At 39.9% G+C, this 21,750-nt stretch overlaps 1 protein-coding gene across 1 annotated transcript; it reads right to left on the reverse strand.

Moving 5' to 3' along the window:
- Window positions 1-222: 222 nt before the first annotated feature.
- On the reverse strand, window positions 223-4,429 carry LOC120434299. Its single transcript, XM_039602141.1, has 7 exons — window positions 3,855-4,429; window positions 3,020-3,609; window positions 2,546-2,725; window positions 2,038-2,178; window positions 1,716-1,770; window positions 1,402-1,555; window positions 223-325 (listed from the first exon to the last, which is right to left on the reverse strand). The coding sequence occupies exons 1-7, from the start codon at window positions 4,054-4,056 to the stop codon at window positions 223-225; spliced, it is 1,425 nt and encodes a 474-aa protein (XP_039458075.1). The 5' UTR covers window positions 4,057-4,429.
- Between the last annotated feature and the right edge of the window lie 17,321 nt (window positions 4,430-21,750).

Consider the following 21,750-nt stretch of genomic DNA (forward strand, 5'->3'; position numbering starts at 1 on the left):
TTGTGGGCATCTAGTTAAAACATCTGAACTCACCTAATACTGTAAAATCTGTATTTCTACTCCCAAGCCCCATGTTTTTGGATTTGCCTTTGTGTGTGTGTGTGTGTGTGTGTGTGTGTGTGTGTGTGTGTGTGTGTACATTCAGTCCAAAAGGTATTTTCTGAGCTCTGAGAACAGCTCAAATGGCCCATTCAGATTCCTTCTGCTTGCATTCAAATTCCTTCAGCTGAGAAACCAGCTTGCACACCTGTGGAGGAATGAAGTGCCGTTTCTTCCCTTCTTCTCTGCCTTGGAGCCTCGCTCAGGATTGACCCCAAAGAAAACTCTGAGGAAAAAAAACAAAAACAATAGTGATATGCAGACAAAGTTTGCGTGTAGTGTGGCTTGACAGGAGTGGAGCAGTTCAATAAAATCCTACATTTGTTTTCTTCAATATGCCCCTATGTGTGAACCTCTCTATCATTCTAATTGACCATCTGTCTAGAACCCAATGTTGTTGTGGTGCTGGTGCCAGTGGCTAAGCTTATCTCTTCCTTTGTCTTTTCAAGACACATGCATTCACACTGCGCATATACAGAAATGTTTGCAAGGGCGAGAAGTCTGCTTATCACCAACACATGACAGCATGCATCCTCAATGTGTATGCAGGGATATTATAAATGCACAGAACACAGAAGGGGATAGAAAACACAGTTGACATCCTATCAAAAGGTGTAACAGCACATTTGAACACGGACTGTCCTGGGGTTATTCAAACATGGAGTGGAGAAACTGTGACATTCAGTGCACGTTACACATCAGTACAAGTATTAACATTTGGGCATGAATCCACTATGTAGTATTTTTAAATTAATATGTTTAGTCTTTCCTTCGGGGGTCCCTGGAACAACATATTTTGAGTTTGGGGTCTGCAGCCAAATAAATTTCAGTTTGTGTGTCTTTGACATGAAAAGGTTTGACCACCACTGACATAACCTGGTCTCAGGTGCTAATGGTTTTAAAGAGATAGCTCAAACGAATTTTGTGTCAACAAACCATTCTGAAAAAAATATGTTTTTGCTCCATTTCCCAACTAGAATCATGTTATGTTTGTTTTGTTATTGATTGACTTAGGACACTATTTAAAGCAAAAAGCATGTTACCTGCCCTTTAAAAAGATATGACACATTTATTCCAACAATAGTCTTCAACAGGGAGCTACAAAATCTCCGAACAAATCCATATTCAGGGGATCATAAGCCAATAACAGCTGATCTAAAAGCTCACAGCATGTGGCGACACATTTTGAGCTTGTACATCTCAGACAAACGGGTTTAGTGTAGATTGACAAAAAGCAGGTCAGGTGCAGAAAGGCACGGCAAAGTCACATTTACAAAGTATTTCCAAACAATGAGTGCTTACCTTTGCATGAATTCGAGAGTAAAAGCCATCTCCGGTGGGTATTGGACGTTGCAGACATAAAACATGGAGAAGACGTAGCTCAAGGCCACAATGGGAGAGGTGATGTGGTCATTGACAAGTAACCCATCAACAGCAATCTTGAATTGCTGGTCACCTTAAACACAGATAAAAACCATGTACGATTTACAAAAAAAAAAAAAAATCCTATATTTTAAGGCAAGCAAAACATTTCTTTAATAAATATGACACAACAACAGCTTATAACAACAGCTAACAACAGCTTGCTGGGATACAAAAAAGATTTAACTACAAACCTCTGATTAGGATGCATGGGGTCACTGGGAGTTCGACTTCAGGATCTGCAGAGATCTGTTTTGGTGACAGACATGATACATGAATTAATGTTTCCAGTGCACACAAACCTGCTGGCAAATTGACTATCTGCTAGTGTCTTCATCAGACAGAGGTAGCCATTATGCACAAACATTAATGTAAATAGTTTATAGATAGAGAGTTTATAGAGAATATCAGCAGCACAATTAGGGGAATCTATACTTCCTACTGTGGTTGGTTACTTGGTTCACCACTGGATGCAAATAATTATCTTGCACACAGTTTAAAATCTACAACATCTACCTCTTTTTTGTGGAAGAGTTTATAAGAGTCTTCCTTGAAGTATTTTGAAATGCCACAAATGAGCTGTATTGGACCTTCGCCCGTCTTCATCCCTTTGGAGTCAAGGAAGTCATTGATCCCCTTTTCTTTTTTGGAAAGTTCCTGTTCAAGGTTCAAGGTGTTAATTTTGTACAAGTACATAAGACTAACACTCATTTTCGTTTGGAGCTATGGAGAGAATTTTGAAAAAAATTAAAATAAAATGAATTATTTCATTTTCATTTGCAACCTGTTCTGTTTTGATCTCAAATGTCCTGCTTTTTTGGTTGTCACTTCCTGATTTTTGGTCTCAAATCTATTCCATTTGATTGTTCATCCAAGTTATTCTATTTGATTGGTTGCCAGTTTATCTTTTTTGGTCTCAACTCTCTTTTTGGTTGCAAATCTTTTTTTGATTGATTAATAAAGACAAAATTCTCTCCATATGGAGCAGCACAGCACAATCATAATAATAACAATAACAACACACCTGTGCCAGCTTGTTTTGTACAGAGAAGCCAAGGAGTTTAGATGCATGATCAAACAGGTGAGGAACTTCAAACAGGAACGGCCACTCGTCCTTTACAACGGCAATAGTGGTATCATCATCGTTGAGGATTTCACGCTGAATGGGATATGTTTCAGTCATCAATTTTCGAACAGATGACTCCTAAAGATATGAGGCAGTTAGACAAACAGTCGAACAGTTAGTCAAACTAACCAATTAAAATAATAAAACAGGGTATCAATTTCAATTGACTATGGGTATAGTGATCTACAGATGATCTACAATTTCACAATGTGTCCTAAATTGTACTTGGACCCAGACCTTATCGCATTACTCCTGCTATATACTATTGCTGTGTGAATGGTTGTATGTCTAGATGGTGGACTGTAGGAACCGAATTGCCCTTCGAGGATTAATAAAGCTTTCTGTATCTGTAATGGATGATTGCAGACCCACCTGAAGATCCTGGGTTTGAAAGGCACGTTTCAACTCATCTCGTTTAGACAGCAGGTCTTCTCTACACACGGCCCCCTCAATGATTGGATCCCACGCCACACATCCATACAGATCTGAATTCCTGGGCCTTTTCTTTGTTGAATTTTCACCCCCTGCTTGCCTCTTCAGTGAGCTTTGTGGCCTCTTCATATTTTCAATTCTGTGTTCCAGCTGACGAAAGAGAGTTTCAGAACCATCTTTTGCAAAAGGTTTGTTTCCAAACGGCTCTGTCAGCTTGAAGGAGGCAGGATATTGTCCTACAATCATACTGGCGAGTTCCCTCAGCTTTTGTCTACCAGGTCTTCCTGGGTGTTTATGGAGGTAATCTTCAGCGACGATCCGAACCATCTCTCGTCTGTCTTTCCCCATTATGTACTTTTTTTCACGCAACTCATCCATGACTTTTGAGGGAAATTTGTGCCATGGTACAGAATATGTGTCTTGGGATGGGGAGTCGGCTGTCTCAGGTGGTGTTGAGGGCAGCTGAAACCTCTGTGGTTCAGGTGTTGATGAGGGGCCAGGCCGGGTGAACTGCGGTGGAGTTTGTGAATCTATGGATGACATGACAAACATCTCCATAAATTAAACACATCACAATTGTTGCAAATCAATTAATACATTGGTCCTCAATGTCCAGTTTGGGTCAACCAGGAATACAAATGGACCTAATTATGAAAACCAATTATAGAGTAATTATTGCCATGTACAGCTGATGGCAACTTTTTTTTTTGCATTTTTGGAATAAACCTTTGTAGTTTCAGAAAACTTTCATTAAAACAGAGGGGCAAAAACTCACCTGCTTCCAATGCTTTGACAGCTCTGACGAATCTTTTGCACTGAATGAATGGCAGAGTGTCTTTAATGTCCTCCGGGTCCACAAGGCTCAGGTCATCTACAGAGAGAACTCCTAATTCCTCCAGTTTAGCCATGAGTGTATCCATCTGATCGCTACTGAGCGATGGCATTGCTTTCTTGACATAGTTTTTCACAAGTTCCATGTTGGTGTGTGTTTAAGAGGAATGAGCCACCGAGTACCTCTGTGGTAAGAATAAAGTGGATGATAATCATCAAGTTTGTTCAAATCATGGCAACTGAACAGGTCAGAAGCATTTTCATCAAGTTCATAGAGTCCAAGCTCAGGTATCCAGCTGGCAGTTTTCCCTCGAAGCAAAAGTAGGACAGTAGTTTCATTTTTTACAAAAATGCTTGCTATTTGTCCTAACTGCAGTAGTCCTTTTGCGTAGCTCAGTAAGACCAGCATTCCATTTGCATATGTAGTGCCTTTAACCTGCACACTCTCTGTGACAACTGAGTTACTTGAGTTCAAATCAAATTCTCCAACCACTGTCTTTATGTTCTGGTCATAGAGCTCTGGATAGAACCGTGTTGAGTCTGAGACATGAACCTGGGAACGAAACAAGGTACCACAAGACTGATAAGCCTGAAGCAACTGGTGCCGTTCAGCCAGAGACTTGGTTACATTTATGAAGTTCTTACTTGCCCTAATGCACCTTTTAAAATAAGAATGTTTTGATTCAAAGCGCATTGTCCAAGTATATATGAGTGGGCCAAATTGTAAAGTCAAGTGTGCATAGTGAAGCAGATAATGGTGTTTTGGTCTAAGTTGAACTCTTGGAAACAGCTCTTGCCTCAATTCCACATACAGTTCAATCAGTCCCTTCATGAAAGCAATCTGCAACTCTGAGAGCCGAGGTGCACAGACAAATTCAACAAGCTCCCTCAGAAGTAGTACAAGTCCCCATACTTCATTATCAGCATCTTCAATTGTGTCATGCACCAAAACAGGCAAGAATTTCAAAAGCCACCTGTTTTGGGCTGCATGTCCTCCAAGCCTGGCTCCTGTAGTGGGAATAGTGTTTAGCTTGTCGCTGCTTTCACCAGGAAATGATTTGATTCTTTCATTAAGAACCTCATAACTGAACCACTTTTGTGTTCTGATTAAGAACTGCAAAAACAATGCCAAATCATAATCTACTACCCCCTCAAACAGATCATGAGCTAAACAAGCTGGTAAGCCTGGCTGACACACATGAAAGTTGGACAGTTTGTTGAAAACACTGTCACATTTAACACCGTGATGAGTGTGTACTTCATCGTTACTTTCCAGAAACCGCACAGTCTCATTATGATCAGCTGGATTTCTATGAGTGAAAACTGTGAGAGGGTTCGACTGAAATTCACTTTTTGTTGCCAAACAGTATCTGCAGAAATATTGAGCTGTGCTGAAATTTTCTGTAAAGCCACCAATCATGTGGGAGCCCAGATTATCGCCCATTATGCACGCAACAGTGCCTTTATATATTTTTCCATTGAAAGATATGCCCCTTTCCTCCAGCTCACACAAGTCTGACACTAGCTTATTGAAAATCTTATCCATTCCAAAGTATTTGCAATCTTTCTCTACACAGAGTAATGCCAACTGTATCTGATCAACAGTTGATCGTTGGTGTGGATGAAAATTTCCAAGTGTGAAGTAGACAGCCAATACTTTATGCTTTGTCTTGGCAGATCCGAGTGGATTAGCCACCTCAAAAGCATCCTGAAAGAGCATTACCTTTAAACTGTCTGGGTCTGAGGAAAACATGGCATTGGATTTGATGGCCCACCCATCAGTGACATCACACAGTACATCATCTTCAGAATTTGAACTAGGACTGTGCTGATCTAAACCTTGCTGTTTCAGAATTACTTTGAGGGTTTCCAGTATTGGGATGTAATGATAGTGCCTCTTCTGGCCACTGCGATTGCGTCCAAGAAAGACTTCAACAGGTTCAACATAGTCATAGTGTGACTTGTAATATTTCAGCCTCTTGTGTTGCGTAGTTAAATGACCCTTTTCATGTAATGCCTTGTGCATAGGGCTCTGCTCGTATATACTATTCCCAAGAGATGTTACAGTCTCCTTTGGAACACCATACTGCCCCAGTTCACAGGCTAGTGCATCCACAGTATATTCCTGTTGAATATCACTTATAGTTCTCATTTCATTTGCTATTTCTGTTATTGTGGAGGCTGGAACCAAATATTTTGCCTGTAAACCCAAGTAAAACTGAGCAAGACTCTCTGTGAAGTTGTCTTTCACTTGATCACTGCAGAAATTATCACTTTGTTCTGCATCAATGTTAAAACTTTCAGGTTCTTCAGGTTCTACATGTGATCCTTCACCTTGGAAAGACCGTTCTGTTAGTTCACATATATGAACTGGGGCTATCTTGGTAACATCCCACCCTTTATGGTATCTGGAAATATGCGTTAAAAAGGATGACTTTACATTGAATGTCTTAGAACATCCATCAAAGGGACATGTTACAGTCAAACCCTCATCTATGTGACCACTCAAATGACACTTTAAAGTTTTAAGATCATCATATTCACTGCTGCAAAAATTAAACAAGCACCTTAACTGTACAGACACATTACGGTTCCATGTTTGTGTGCTCCTTCTGTCTACATGAGCTCGTGACATATGCACAGCAAGGCTACTGTATGTGTTAAACTTCCTTCTGCAATCCCTATGGCCACATAAAAAAGATACATTATTATTATTTCTGTGTGTTCGGCAGTGTTTCAAGTAATCAGTTGAAGAACGAGCGTTAAAGCCACAAATGTTACAAGTCAACATTTTTAAGAGATTGAATTTGCCAATTGAAGGATAACCAGAATCAGAACAGAATCAATATGAAAACAATAAATTTATATCAGCACAGTGAAGCACATTCACTTTTCAGGTACCTTCAAATAAGTAATCTGCGTTGGGCTGCATGGGCCACTCTCTTTGGGCTGCAATGTTTTCTGCAATGAAATCTGATTCTACTTAACTATCACCCCTTTTAATTATTACCATGTTCAGTTGCATGCTAACGTAACACAGCGAGCTATAACAATACACACATGTGGCTAATTTACACACACACACACACAAGCGCGCGCATCCAACTTATGGGCTAACGTTAACTTTAGTTGGGCAAACCACGCTTCAAAATAACGCAAAACCCACACATTCAATGTTACCATGAAACACACACGGCTACCAACTGACTATCGAGACCAAATTTCATGTAAGAGGGAGGGAAAAAATGGTTTTTGACGTACTTACGAAGCGCAGGCGGCTGGCTAATGCTAACGCAGCTAGCAGCAAACGTCCAGTCACATACACACCACTACCAACTGCCTATCGAGACCAATTTAATGTACGAGGGGGAACAAGGTGGCACTACATTCTCATTCTCATTCCACACAACCAACCTGTTTCCAACTTTCCTTGTGACTTGCAGAAATTTAGGTAGGCACTGACCGCACTGAAAGTAATGGCGTCGGAATATTCTGGATGGGGGAGAAAATTCTGCCTTGCGCAACAGCAAACTTTCCGTATTTCGCAAAACGGAGCGAATCCGTAGCAAATCCACGGTAAAGGGACCCTAAATTTACGGATTTTTTTAACAGTGTAGGGATAGAGGTGGATGTAGATACAGGTGTGGGAGTAGATGGAGATGTGGTTGTAGGTTTCCCTTAAATAGACAAAATATAATCATTAGTTTATTGTGAATGTTGAAAGCTGCAGAAACACAGACAGGTGAGTGTGTCACCTGTGACAGTGATCCAGCTGGATGGAGACTCTCCATGACCGCTGATGTCACACTTGTAGAGGCCTTCATCAGACCTGGAAACATGCTGGATGGTCATGTGACCTGTAGGCTGCTTCCTGATGAGGGAGCCATCTTTATAGAAAGCAGCTGGGAGGTTGGAGGGAGTGGTCTTTGTTTTACAGAGCAGAGTGACGTCATCTCCCTCCATCACAGGGAGGACAGGACTCTGCAGGATCACTGATCCACCTCAACACAGAGACAAACTACAGCATTTCATCCATTTACACACAGCTTCATCAACACTAACTCCACACACTCAGCTTACCAGTGACTGTCAGGTTAACCATGTTACTGATGGGACCCCTCTGGACTCACACCAGTAAACTCCATTATAAGTTGTGGAGGCAAAGCCAATAATACAGGCAGAACCAGACCATCTTCCCACCCATCTCCACACTGAGTCCTCTGTTGTTTGCTTGTGTTTCTCCTCAGAGTCCATCCAGCAGAGCTGTCGTCCTCCTCACAGCTCAGATTTAAAGACTTTCCTTCAAAGAACTGAGAGCTGCTGGGACTCACAGTCAGACGAGCTGTGACGGTTAAAATGAAAAACTGATGATCACGTCTTTGAGATCTTTACTGAAAGTTTGAATCCAAATGTGTAAAACCTGTCAGAGTTTATCAGGTTTAAACTGTGACAGAAGAAGGTTACTGACCTTGGTTTGTTGTGCAGCTCAGCAGTGAGATCAGAACTAAAGAGAAATGACACTCAGGTTGATTTGACATAAACACACAAAGGTGATCACTCAGATCAACTTTGTATTATTTGATGTTTCCCTCTCAGCGGACAAGTGAACCCAAACAAACTCAGCAAAACTGCTGCAGTATAGCAGAGGCTCTAGGATTTTACTTTTCAACTTCTCAATGAACAGAATTAATAAATAAAACTGATCACACCACTTCATACTTTAACCTCTAATGTATTATGTGTGTTTATTATGCATTAATAAGTGTGTTACAGAAGGACTCACATACATTATAATTATACTGTATGTGTTAGTAAATACAAAAGACTAGCACTAAACTAAAGTCCACTTAACAGCATCTCATTTCAGCTTTTCACTCATAAATTCATCAGTAACTCTGTTAACCTTCAGACCTGCAGTTGGTCCTCGTGGTGTTTTGAACTTGAATTCAGCCTGATTTGTTTTCATGTGTCTTCCTCCATCATCAGTTATCAGGAGAGCAGACAGTCAAAGTACAAGAATTCAAACAAACACAGAGATTCTACTTACAGAGCAGACACAGCACAGATGTTTCCTTCATCGTCCTTCTCACTCATTTGAGCTTTTTTCATTTCTCTCACTGACACCAAGTAAAGCCGCCCTCTTCCTCTGAGTCGGTTTCTTCCTCTATTTGTAGAGTTATTGGTGGATTTCTAACCTCTTAATGATTCATGTGATAAATTTATTCCAGAATATGAACTTAGAGACTCTGTAGTGACTTTGTTGTTGTGAAACATTTCAAATTAAATGTTTTTTTTTAATGTAACACACAGAAACACATAAAACCTTTTGTGCTTTAAAAAGTTAAAAAACCAGCAACGTTGTTTGGACATAATTTGAGGTTAACTGAGATGATTACATGATATTTGAGTTTCTCTGTGATAATCGATAAAGCACATCCTGACATTATGACTTCATTCACAACAAATCAATTCAAAAATATCATTTAAAACATCGACTCCACTTCAGTCTGCTGTCAGTGTTGCAGCTCAGTTAATGAAACAAACTACAACCATGTTCATTTAGTGGGCGTCCCCCTGAGGCAGCATGGTGATGCTGTTGTCTGACTGGAAGAAGGTGCTGGGTTTGAATCCAGCCTCCATCTTTCTGTGTGGGGTCTGCATGGTTGTTTCTGAGCACTCTGATTCTCCCACAGTCCACAGTCAGGCAGTTAGATTAACCTGTGAATGTTTGTGTGTCTGTGTTAGACACAAGACTGATAGGAGACATGTGCAGAGTTTATCTGCCTGTTAACCTGGAATATAATTAACACCATCCTCCCACATGGTTTATATATATATATATATATGGCTACTAGAGGGAGATGTTTGACTTTAATATAACATAAGAAGACTATCAGTCTTTCATATTTTGTTGTCATGGTCTTTGGGTTATGTGCATTAACCTTTTGGTTTTAATATATTTGACCTTTGAGTTTGACAGTTTTTATAAGTGTGAAAATGTTATGTGCATACTTTCCAGTGAATAATGTACCTGAAGCTCTGGGTCATAAACACTCAAACAACTGGCTACATATCAGTCATCTCCAGCTTCTCCTCCTGCACCATCTACAGATTTAACCCCTTCAGTGTATGTTGGGAATTCCCTTTCTCTACATTTCACAGCTCTGATGTTTCGGCTCTCGGTGTGTCACTCCTCAGACGGAGGTTGTTTCATAATCATTCTGTGGTTTTATGAAACAATAAGGAAGGAAAACTGATTGTTTCACAGTTGTGGGTAGTTTCACACTGTGTTATCAGGCTGCTGAGGATGTTTGTCTGAGTGTTTGTGTTATCAATCATTGCTGCTGCAGCGTGGTGCTGATGCAGGCCTCACACTGTCACAGGAAGGAGGAAGTGAAACTGACACAGACGCTAAAACCTTCTTGTTACAGCGTTTCTCTCGTCTGCTGGGGATGAAGAATCATTACACAACACTGAGAAGCTATTTTGGATCTGAACAGATGGAAAAGTGTCGCATTGGAGTGCTTTCATCATCAATGTGACCTTTTGGCCCATGAGGTCAGCTCACCATCGCCCCCTGTTGGTTATTTTGAGGTTTTGAGGTTTCATGCAGGTCACACAAAAGGCTGGAATTTTAAATAAGAAGGAATAAACATAATGAAAGAGAAATGAAATGTTTGCAAAGTGAATTAAGTCAAACATGAACTTGTTTGAAAAAATTCTCCAAAAGTAAACTTGTTTTAAAGCCAATCATATCACATCAGTTATCATTTTTAACTTTTTATGTTCAGTGGTTTCAGAAAAATCTCAGAAACATGCTTCACAGTATTTCCTCTGGATGGCAGAGTAACTGGTTTGTTCTTTTTTTCTTGCATAAAGCAGCTGCTCTGCTGTAACACTCAGTGTTACCAGTAGATGGCAGCAGATTTATACTGAGTGTGACACTGAGACCTTCCTGCAGGGGGAGGAGCAATGACTTAAAAAAACAAATGTCAAAGGATGACCAGGTGGTGACAGCAGCAGGTTTTTCTCCCCATTCACAATGTAATTGTAAAATTTCAATGATAGCAGAAAACATCAGTGATTTTTCACTTTAGCTGAAATCCTGTTCAATTAGGGTTTGTTTTGTTTTTAATAAATACAAAAAGTTTCATAGAACTTGAACCTGGAACCCACAAAGCTGTAACAATTTGTCAGTCATTTCTTGGGGCCAGTGAGTCCACCTAGCACCTATCTCATTGGTTCATAGATAAGAACTTGCTCCCGAAAATGTCCAGGACAAGAGAAATGATCACTGTGATTAAGCACCTAATTATCAGGAGGAAATGTTTGCAAAGGGTCACAGACGTCCAGTTTCTGGGATTTTTAAAAAAACAAGGGCCTGAACCTGTGGTTTGGTGGTTCAGGAGTTTATAGAACAGTTGTTTTTATTTGCAATGTTCTTGATTAGTTTCCATGACTATTGTGATTGATTATTGCACTGTTAGTGGAGAGTATTTCAAAGACTGAGGATACGTCTACACTAAACAGAATACATTTTCGTCTAAAAACGCTCCGCATCCACACTATCGTTTTCAATTGTTTCCAAACAGTTGTTCATTCACACTGAAGCAGCTGCTTATGTTCCAGTACTGCGCATGCGTGAATTGTAAGACGATTCAACCGGCGTCATTTCTGACACTCTTTGAAACGCCGCGGAAAAATGTTGAGGAAAAGCACCGAGTTTTTTAAATGGACTAACAATGAGGTTGAGTTGTTGCTGTGAGTAACACAAAAGTACAAAGTTGCAAAAGCAAGTGAGAATTAAAGAATTTGAAGTAAAGCTATCTGGAGCATGTAGAGACTGTGTAATGTATGTTTGCACTGATTGCCGATCACGCTTCAACTGAGTCGTCCTCGGTCAGAAGGAATGGCACTCCACAGTGACGTAGTTCAAGTAACTTTAATAAGGAGGTGGCAGATGACATCAACAGGATGTACAGCTTTGGTGGGGAGGCGATTGCATTACAGCATTCACATGCAGGTAAAGGGAGTGTGAGTGTGTATATGAGTGTGTGGTCATACACGGTTAACTCACACAGGAATGCAAGTAAAAACGTTAATCCTCCGACACCTCTCATCTGTGCAGAACTGCGCTGAACACGTTCCCAACCGGAAGTACAGATACCAAGGTGCATCATGGGTAACGTAGTCTAAACCGGTTACAGTGAACAAGCGGACTTTTAACAGACTGATATTAATCTTTATTAGGGCTGTCAAAACTGAGCGCAAACAAAACAATTGCTGTGTAATGCTGTCTGCTATAGTTTAATTGGTCACATGACTGCATCACAGGACTAAAATGCATCATCAGCTCATGTCTCTCTTCTCTCCACCTCAACAGGCCGAGCTGTGATACTTAAACACAGGAACCACCAGCAGAGTCTGCAGCCTGTCTGTCTGAGCAGCTTTGCAGAATCCCCAGTTCACAGTCATTTAACATGATTTTGGGCCTTGGTGCAGCACCTGAGTTCATTTATGTGAAAATGTCTTATCAGAGTTTAATTCTTAAATATTTTGTGTTCAGAAGAAAAAGAAGATCTAGTCTGGTTGTCTGGTTGACACATTTTTATACACTTACTGCATGTTACAGCTGTGTTTAAACAGTATTTGTAATGATGCATCACACACACAGTATGTGGTGATTTTTTATAAACTGTTGCTCACAGTTTCTCCTCTCAGCACCTTTGCTGTGAGCCAATCAGTGAAAGGATAGAACTGTGAGGTGTCTGTGCTAAAAGCAAAGCCGCCATCTTCTTTCAGTGCAGACTGACACACTAACCACAAGGAAGAAAGCCGACATGTTCTCATCAGTGTTGTCAGACTCATACCATAACACCTTTACTTATAAAGCACTTTAACATAAAGCAGGGTTCACAAATGTATATTAAATCATATAAAATAGAGCCACCCTCTTAAAGGAGTGCCAAAGGCATCAGCACATAAACGTGCTTTAAGAAGCGTTTTAAATTCAGAAAGCAATGAGGCCAACATGGCTAACATTGAAGGGCAGATCATTGCACAACTTCGGAGCAGCCATAGCTGGAGTGATTCTTCGTTTTTATGGGCCGATGGGTTTTTTTCTTCATTTTTTTTCCCGTAACGGTATAAACACTGAAAGGTGGTGGATTGGCCAGATGAAGGGAGATGTGTAAAAATAACTCAATTGTTTGGTGGTGGTTATTGCGAAGCTTCCACAGATTCAGTAACATTAGCAAGTGGTGGAGGCCAGCAGATGCAACACGCTGGCAGGTGGATGACGGAAAGGCAGGAGGAGCAGAGAGAATGTATAGAAATCCATTATTGTACATAGTATTTTTTTAGGGTCCCATTATAATATCTTCAGAAGTACTGTTTATGATGCCAGTATTTTCCCACATTTTCTAGATACTGTACCAGTACTGTGTGTAAAATGCCATCAAAAAGTCAATTAAGTTTTTCTTTCTCACCTGTCTTTCTGTCTCCTTTCACTTTTTAAAGGTTGCCATGTTAGAAAAAATATTTTGCCCTGCCATGCTGTTTATTGATGTGGCAAATCAATGGTTTATGAAAATATATCTAAATCTGTCATCAGTAATCAGTAATGATCATGTCTCACCTCTAGTCTTCTCTGTCTTAATTTCAGGTTTTCACCATGTGTTGTAGATAGTTCAGGAGGTTAACTCGACCAAGCAGTCGACTTTCGGGTACTGTTTAGAATACCAGAATAGGGAGGATGGTGTAGGTTTAAGTTTATTAGACTGATACATATAAACCAACAAGACAGTGTACATCACTGTGACAACAGCGTTTGTTTTCATTCAAAGGCTTTATGGTTTTTCCTATAATACCTGGTGGGCCGGTCTCTAGTCAAAATGCCCGGGCCGATTTTTTGTCCCAGTCCAGCCCTGGGAGCAGCTACAGCAAAAACGTGGCCGCCTCTAAATTTATGCTAAAAACACTGTTTGGTCTGATCAGCCTTCTTTATACGACTCATTAACAACAAATTCATCCTTTTAGTTGTGCAACACGAATAAAAACAAAGAGCTGCTCCAGTGTTACAAAAAGTGAAAAAACAGACCTGACAAAGGAGAAACTGAATGGTTAACATTCAGTTCCTCAGAGCAGCTGAATGAAGCTTTGAGGAACTGAATGTTAGTTAATTGCTGAATGTTGGTTAATTGCACAGAATATTAAATAACATTAAAGAAGTCTAATTTTGATCAGTTCACATGTTAAATGATCAAACTAACAGGGTGTCATGCAAACTATTAAATTATTAACTTTATAAAAAGTAAATTCAGAATTTAGTGAGACAGAAGGAACTTAAGATGCTGGTGTCATAACTAAATGTTAAAAGAAAAACTGAATAATGCTGCAGGAAGTTAGTTAAATTTACAATAATTATTAAGTATATATTCATGTTTAGTAAATATGATAGCAGTCTTTGATCTGTCGGAGTTTAAAGAAATGCTCTTCTTGATAATAATAGATTGCATTTATATAGCGGTTTTTAGGCACCCAAAGCACTTTACAACTCCACCAAAACAGAGAGAGGGGGGGGATCGAACTGGCAACCTTCCGGTTACAGATGAGCTTCCCAACCCCTGGAACCACGGGACGCCCGCTTACAAATAGCATATTAGTCCTCTTTTAAAACGAACACCTCTGTGTTGAAACACACGCAGAAATTAGCATGGTGTGAAAATCTACAGAGAGACTAATATATATTTGACTAATATCATCATGCTGTTAAATGTAAAGTCAGGTCATTATAATCCAAACTGGGCTTATTTTACACATCATCACAGGCTTCCAGTTTCAAGAGAAGATATTAGTCCCACAGCAGAAAGTGGACAGTACAAGTTAAGAGCATTAAAAGTTAAGTAAAAAAATATAGAATACGATAAAATGATAAAATAATAAAATAATAACATACTTTACAAAATAGAATAAAATAATTTGTTATATCAGGAAAATTGCACATTAGGGAGACTGGGCAAAGATTACCATAGTGTGTGTCTTTCTGTCTGCGTGTGTGGTCATCTGCAGAGACCATGTTATAGAGTCCGACAGCAGTGGGAAGGAAAGACCTGCGAAATCTCTCCGTCCCACATTGTGGGTGCTGCAGCCACTGAAGTAGATGGTGAAAAGGAACGGAGCCAGAACCGTTCCCTGTGGGGAACCCCCTGCACTGCAGACGACCCTGTCCGCCATACATCCCTAAGTCCTCACATACTGTGGTCGGTCGGTGAGGTAGTCCAAAATCCATGTAGTGCATTGATGGTCACTAAAATCAATATTGAATCGGTGTGTAACTTTGCCAAAACAATGTCGGACTCTGTAGTTTTCTCTGGTCCCTCCCCAATCAGACCAGGAGTGACATGTTTAGCCGCATGTTCTCCTTAAATTGCTGGCTGTCTGAGTGGTGTCCCAGAAACGATGTGGGCTTCATAGATAATTGGCAAACCTTCTGGAGGAAACCTGGTCTTGTTAGGAGAGACGGCATCCGACCCACTTTGGATGGAGCAGCTCTCATTTCTAGAAATATGGACCAATTTATTAAACCCCCCAAAATATGACTATCCAGAGTTGGGACCAGGAAGCAGAGTTGCAGTCTTACACGCCTCTCTGCAGCTTCTCTCCTCCTGCTACCCCCCAAAACCCATCTCCATTGAGACTGTGTCAGCTCCCAAAAAGACAAAAACAAACTAAAACCAGCAATAAACAACTTAAACATAAAAATCACAAAGAAAGAACAATACAGTATCCACATCTGAACCAAAGAGTAAAACAGTGAAATGTGGATTATTAAATATTAGGTCTCTCTCCTCCAAGTCTCTGTTAGTACATGACTTAATAATTGATCAACAAATCGATTTACTCTGCCTTACAGAAACCTGGTTGCAGCAGGATGATTATGTTAGTTTAAATGAATCAACACCCCCGAGTCATTCTAACTACCAGAAACCTTGAAGCACAGGCCGAGGGGGCGGTGTGGCAGCAATTTTTCACACCAGTCTATTAATTAATGAAAGACCAAGACAGACTTTTACTTCATTTGAAAGCCTGATGCTTAGCCTCGTCCACCCCAGCTGTAAAACTCAGAAACCAGTCTTACTTGTTATCATCTATCGTCCACCTGGGCCTTACACAGAGTTTCTCTCTGATTTCTCAGACTTTTTATCTGATTTAGTGCTCAGCTCAGATAAAATAATTATTGTGGGTGATTTTAACATCCATGTAGATGCTAAAATGACAGCCTCAACATGGCATTTAATCTGTTATTAGACTCAATTGGCTTCTCTCAAAATGTAAATGAACCCACCCACCACTTTAATCACACTCTAGATCTTGTTTTAACATATGGCATAGAAACTGAACATTTAACAGTGTTTCCTGAAAACCCTCTGCTGTCTGATCATTTCCTGATAACATTTACATTTACAATAATTGATTACACAGCAGTGGAGAGTAGACTTTATCAAAGTAGATGTCTTTCTGAAAGTGCTGTAACTAAGTTTAAGAATATAATCCACCCACTGTTATCATCTTCAATGCCCTGTACCAACATAGAGCAGAGCAGCTATCTGAACGCTACTCCAACAGAGGTCGATTATCTTGTTAATAATTTTACCTCCTCACTACGTACGACTCTGGATACTGTAGCTCCTGTGAAAACTAAGGCCTCAAATCCGAAGTACCTGACTCCGTGGTATAATTCTCAAACACGTAGCCTAAAGCAGATAACTCGTAAGCTGGAGAGGAAATGGCGTGTCACAAATTTAGAGGATCATCATTTAGCCTGGAGAAATAGTTTGCTACTTTATAAGAAAGCCCTCCGCAAAGCCAGAACATCTTACTATTCGTCACTGATTGAAGAAAATAAGAACAACCCCAGGTTTCTCTTCAGCACTGTAGCCAGGCTGACAAACAGTCAGAGCTCTATGGGCTCAAAATGTGGTCATAAATATTTTGTACTTGTAAATCAGTTTTGTATGTGTAAAAAGAATTTGTGCGTGTGTAAAAAAGATTTGTATGTGTAAAAAGAATTTGTGCGTGCGTAAAAAAGATTTGTATGTGTAAAAAGAATTTGTGCGTGCGTAAAAAAGATTTGTATGTGTAAAAAGAATTTGTGCGTGCGTAAAAAAGATTTGTATGTGTAAAAAGAATTTGTGCGTGCGTAAAAAAGATTTGTATGTGTAAAAAAGATTTGTGTGTGGACTTAGCCAAAAACCCCCCTGCAAGTTACAAGTACGAATTTTGACCCTATTTTTCTTCCTGTCATCTGATTGGTCAATGTCATGTCAATCACAAATGTAACAATCCAATCAGAGAACAGATGGGTTTGGCTGTCGGAGGGGCACGTTTTTGAACTGCAGGTCCTTGAAGGAATAAATGCCCTTTACATGCCAACCCAGCGTTTTCCTTCATCACCACGAAGGAAAACAGTCTGTGGTCGTCCGAGTTTGGTGATTTTTGTGTCACAGGTCTACGTGCCTTATACAGGGACTTCCACAGCCTTTTCAACAGCGGTGCGGACGCGGGGGGGCAGTGTTTTGGAAATGACAGTCTTCATTACAAAGCTTTCTTCATTATGAATTAGCATACATGTTTTTATTGAACATTTGAAGAACTAGCAAAAAAACCAGAAACTGTTGTAGAGGACATAAAGTCAGAGATAGAAACGACAAGGAGCAGGTGCATCTAGTACAGGTAGAGCTGCTGCAAAAACCCACAGAGCTCAGCAGCCAGCGCAACAAATTCTGGATCCTTTGCTTTTAGTTAGCAGTTAGCATTAGCAGCACATCCTGCGTCAGATGTGAAAGGACCTTTATGCTGCACTGTGACTCACAGCAATGGTCCCGGTCAGCCCTGACTTTGTGTTAAACTAATCCTAAAGTAATAATGGTATTTCTAACCACTGACATACCACAACTTTATCCTTTCAACAGCTGCTGAAAGTAAGGGACCTAGCTTCTATCGGATATTTATATAGAGATCCTCCAGCTTCAAACTGTATTACCCTTCAAGGACCTGCAGTTCAAAAACTGCCCTCCGACAGCCAAACCCATCTGTTCTCTGATTGGATTGTTACATTTGTGATTGACATGACATTGACCAATCAGATGACAGGAAGAAAAAAAGGGTCAAAATTGTACTTGTAACTTGCAGGGTTTTTTTTTGGCTAAGTCCACACACAAATCTTTTTACACATACAAATCTTTTTACGCACGCACAAATTCTTTTTACACATACAAAACTGATTTACAAGTACAAAATATTTATGACCACATTTTGAGCCCATAGGAGCTCTACTGAGCCAACCATCCCTTTAACGTTAACTAGTAATGACTTCATGAACTTCTTCACAAATAAAATTTTTATCATTAGAGAAAAAATTACCAATAATCATCCCACAGATGTAATATTATCTACAGCTACTTTTAGTACCATCAATGTTAAGTTAAACTCTTTTTCTCCAATTGATCTTTCTGAGTTAACTTCAATAATTAATTCCTCCAAACCATCAACGTGTCTTTTAGACCCCATTCCTACAAAACTGCTCAAAGAAGTCCTGCCATTAATTAATTCTTCGATCTTAAATATGATCAACCTATCTCTAATAATTGGCTATGTACCACAGGCCTTCAAGGTGGCTGTAGTTAAACCTTTACTTAAAAAGCCATCTCTAGACCCAGCTGTCTTAGCTAATTATAGGCCAATCTCCAACCTTCCTTTCATATCAAAAATCCTTGAAAGAGTAGTTGTCAAACAGCTAACAGATCATCTGCAGAGGAATGGCTTATTTGAAGAGTTTCAGTCAGGTTTCAGAGCTCATCACAGCACAGAAACAGCTTTAGTGAAGGTTACAAATGATCTTCTTATGGCCTCTGACAGTGGACTCATCTCTGTGCTTGTCCTGCTAGACCTCAGTGCTGCGTTTGATACTGTTGACCATAATATCCTATTAGAGCGATTAGAACATGCTGTAGGTATTACAGGTACTGTACTGCAGTGGTTTGTATCATATCTATCTAATAGACTCCAATTTGTTCAAGTAAATGGAGAGTCCTCTTCAGACACTAAGGTCAATTATGGTGTTCCACAGGGTTCAGTGCTAGGACCAATTCTATTTACATTATACATGCTTCCTCTAGGCAGCATCATTAGAAGACATAGCATACATTTTCACTGCTATGCAGATGACACGCAGCTCTATCTATCCATGAAGCCAGGTAACACACACCGATTAGTTAAACTGCAGGAATGTCTTAAAGACATAAAGACCTGGATGGCCGCTAACTTTCTGCTTCTTAATTCAGATAAAACTGAGGTTATTGTACTCGGCCCTGAAAATCTTAGAAATATGGTATCTAAGCAGATTCTTACTCTGGATGGCATTACCTTGGCCTCCAGTAATGCTGTGAGGAACCTTGAGTCATTTTTGACCAGGACATGTCCTTCAACGCACATATTAAACAAATATGTAAGACTGCTTTCTTCCATTTGCGCAACATCTCTAAAATTAGAAATATCCTGTCTCAGAGTGACGCTGAAAAACTAGTTCATGCATTTATTACTTCCAGGCTGGACTACTGTAATTCTTTATTATCAGGATGTCCTAAAACTCACTGAAAAGCCTTCAGCTGATCCAAAATGCTGCAGCAAGGGTACTGACAGGGACTAGAAAAGAGAGCATATTTCTCCTGTTTTGGCTTCCCTTCATTGGCTTCCTGTTAAATCCAGAATTGAATTCAAAATCCTGCTCCTCACATACAAGGTCTTAAATAATCAGGCCCCATCTTATCTTAATGACCTTGTAGTACCATATCACCCCATTAGAGCACTTCGCTCTCGCTCTGCAGGCTTACTTGTTGTTCCTAGAGTATTTAAAAGTAGAATGGGAGGCAGAGCCTTCAGTTTTCAGGCCCCTCTTCTGTGGAACCAGCTTCCAGTTTGGATTCGGGAGACAGACACTATCTCTACTTTTAAGATTAGGCTTAAAACTTTCCTTTTGCTAAAGCATATAGTTAGGGCTGGACCAGGTGACCCTGAATCCTCCCTTAGTTATGCTGCAATAGACGAGGCTGCGGGGATTCCCATGATGCATTGAGTTTTTCCTTCCAGTCACCTTTCTCACTCACTATGTGTTAATAGACCTCTCTGCATCGAATCATATCTGTTATTAATTTCTGTCTCTCTTCCACAGCATGTCTTTATCCTGTTTTTCTTCTTTCACCCCAACCGGTCGCAGCAGATGGCCCCGCCCCTCCCTGAGCCTGGTTCTGCCGGAGGTTTCTTCCTGTTAAAGGGAGTTTTCCTTCCCACTGTCGCCAAAGTGCTTGCTCATAGGGGGTCATATGATTGTTGGGTTTTCTCTGTATTTATTATTGTGCTATCTACTGTACAATATAAAGCGCCTTGAGGCGACTGTTGTTGTGATTTGGCGCTATATAAATAAAATTGAATTGAATTGAATTGAATGATTCTCACAGTGCTCCCAGCGGTCTCCAGGTGAGAGAGGGAACGATGTAGGAGGTGAATGACGGCATCATCCAGTGCAGTGCCAAGTAAAGCCCGCCCTCTTCCTCTGAGCACCAGCTTTTCTATTGGTTCAAACACAGAGGTGGAGGGCTACATTTTTTCTTTGTGAAAAGACAACTTAAAAAAAACATTCAAACGTGAAGCTTTTATCTAGAAAAGCCAACAAAAATGTATCATTGAGTAGTTTTTCAAGATAATCTCAGTTTTTGTTGTAAATATTTATATGTACTTATATGCCATAATTTTCCTCTCTTAAGTGCTTTCTGTCTAACATTCAAACTGATGGATGCGTCAGACAGCAACTTAGGTTTTGTATGTTGACCAAGGATATTTGGCATGCAGACTGGAGCAGCAAGGGATCAATTCACAAGCTTTATAATTAGTGGATGATCTGCTCTACCTCCTGAGATGAAGCCACTCCAGGAATGCCAACAATTATCCATCTGTTTAATGGAGACATCAGTTGTCCCCTTGTGTCAACATCTTGTAGTTTGGTTAATGAATAAATTTCCTCCCACATAGTTTATTTATGGCCACTAGAGGGAGATGTTGGGCTTTAAAGACTAACATGGATGTAAACAGATCATCATCATTTCTTTAATATTTTGTCAATAATAAAATGACAGTAATGTGATTACACTCACCAGTGTTAGTAATGAACAAAACCACATAAAACAAACAAAGAAAAAACCCATCTCAACATTTATTTATTCAATGGACTTTATTGTTACCAAACAGAACTGTTCTGGGCTCACACGTCCAAGTTAATAGCACCAACATGTACAGATAAAGAGCAACTGTGATGGCCGAACCCGTGGCCACACTCTAAAGTCAGTAACTCTTCATTTTTTCATTTGAACATAATAACACACTTTAGTTTCCAATAACTTTATTGATTGGTTTGGATACATTTGTTCTATTTGTAAGCGCGCACATTTAGTTTACTTATGTATTCACACCACTTCATTTTTGACTAACCTTTGTCTTTTTATTTCTTACCTGCTATCATCCCTGGGAGTTGCTGGACAAAAGATGGTAGCCAAGGTTTGAAACCATTATATGCAAAAGGGGATAATTGGACCACACCACCACTTCCTATTGAAGGGGAGAATATGTGTTTTCTTTACTTTAAAAACAAGTATTTGTATTTAATTAAATATTTGAGTTTAGGGTTTAATGGTTTTGATTTTCTTCTTTAGTGTTTAGTTTATTAACAAACTAGATTGCACTGCATTGTGTTGTGATTTATAATTGTGGTTGTTTGTTACCCCTCA

The sequence above is a fragment of the Oreochromis aureus genome, linkage group 3 (genome assembly GCF_013358895.1).
Source record: "Oreochromis aureus strain Israel breed Guangdong linkage group 3, ZZ_aureus, whole genome shotgun sequence".
NCBI lineage: Eukaryota > Metazoa > Chordata > Actinopteri > Cichliformes > Cichlidae > Oreochromis > Oreochromis aureus.

Bases quoted from the DNA above. Each gene is read 5' to 3' on its own strand.
- LOC120434299 (XM_039602141.1), bottom strand. From the start codon at position 4,056: ATGGAACTTGTGAAAAACTATGTCAAGAAAGCAATGCCATCGCTCAGT. The intron at 3,610-3,854 runs GTGAGTTTTTGC...TGTCATCCATAG, and splicing joins TGTCAAAGCATTGGAAGCAG to ATTCACAAACTCCACCGCAG. The intron at 2,726-3,019 runs GTGGGTCTGCAA...TCATATCTTTAG, and splicing joins TTCAAACCCAGGATCTTCAG to GAGTCATCTGTTCGAAAATT.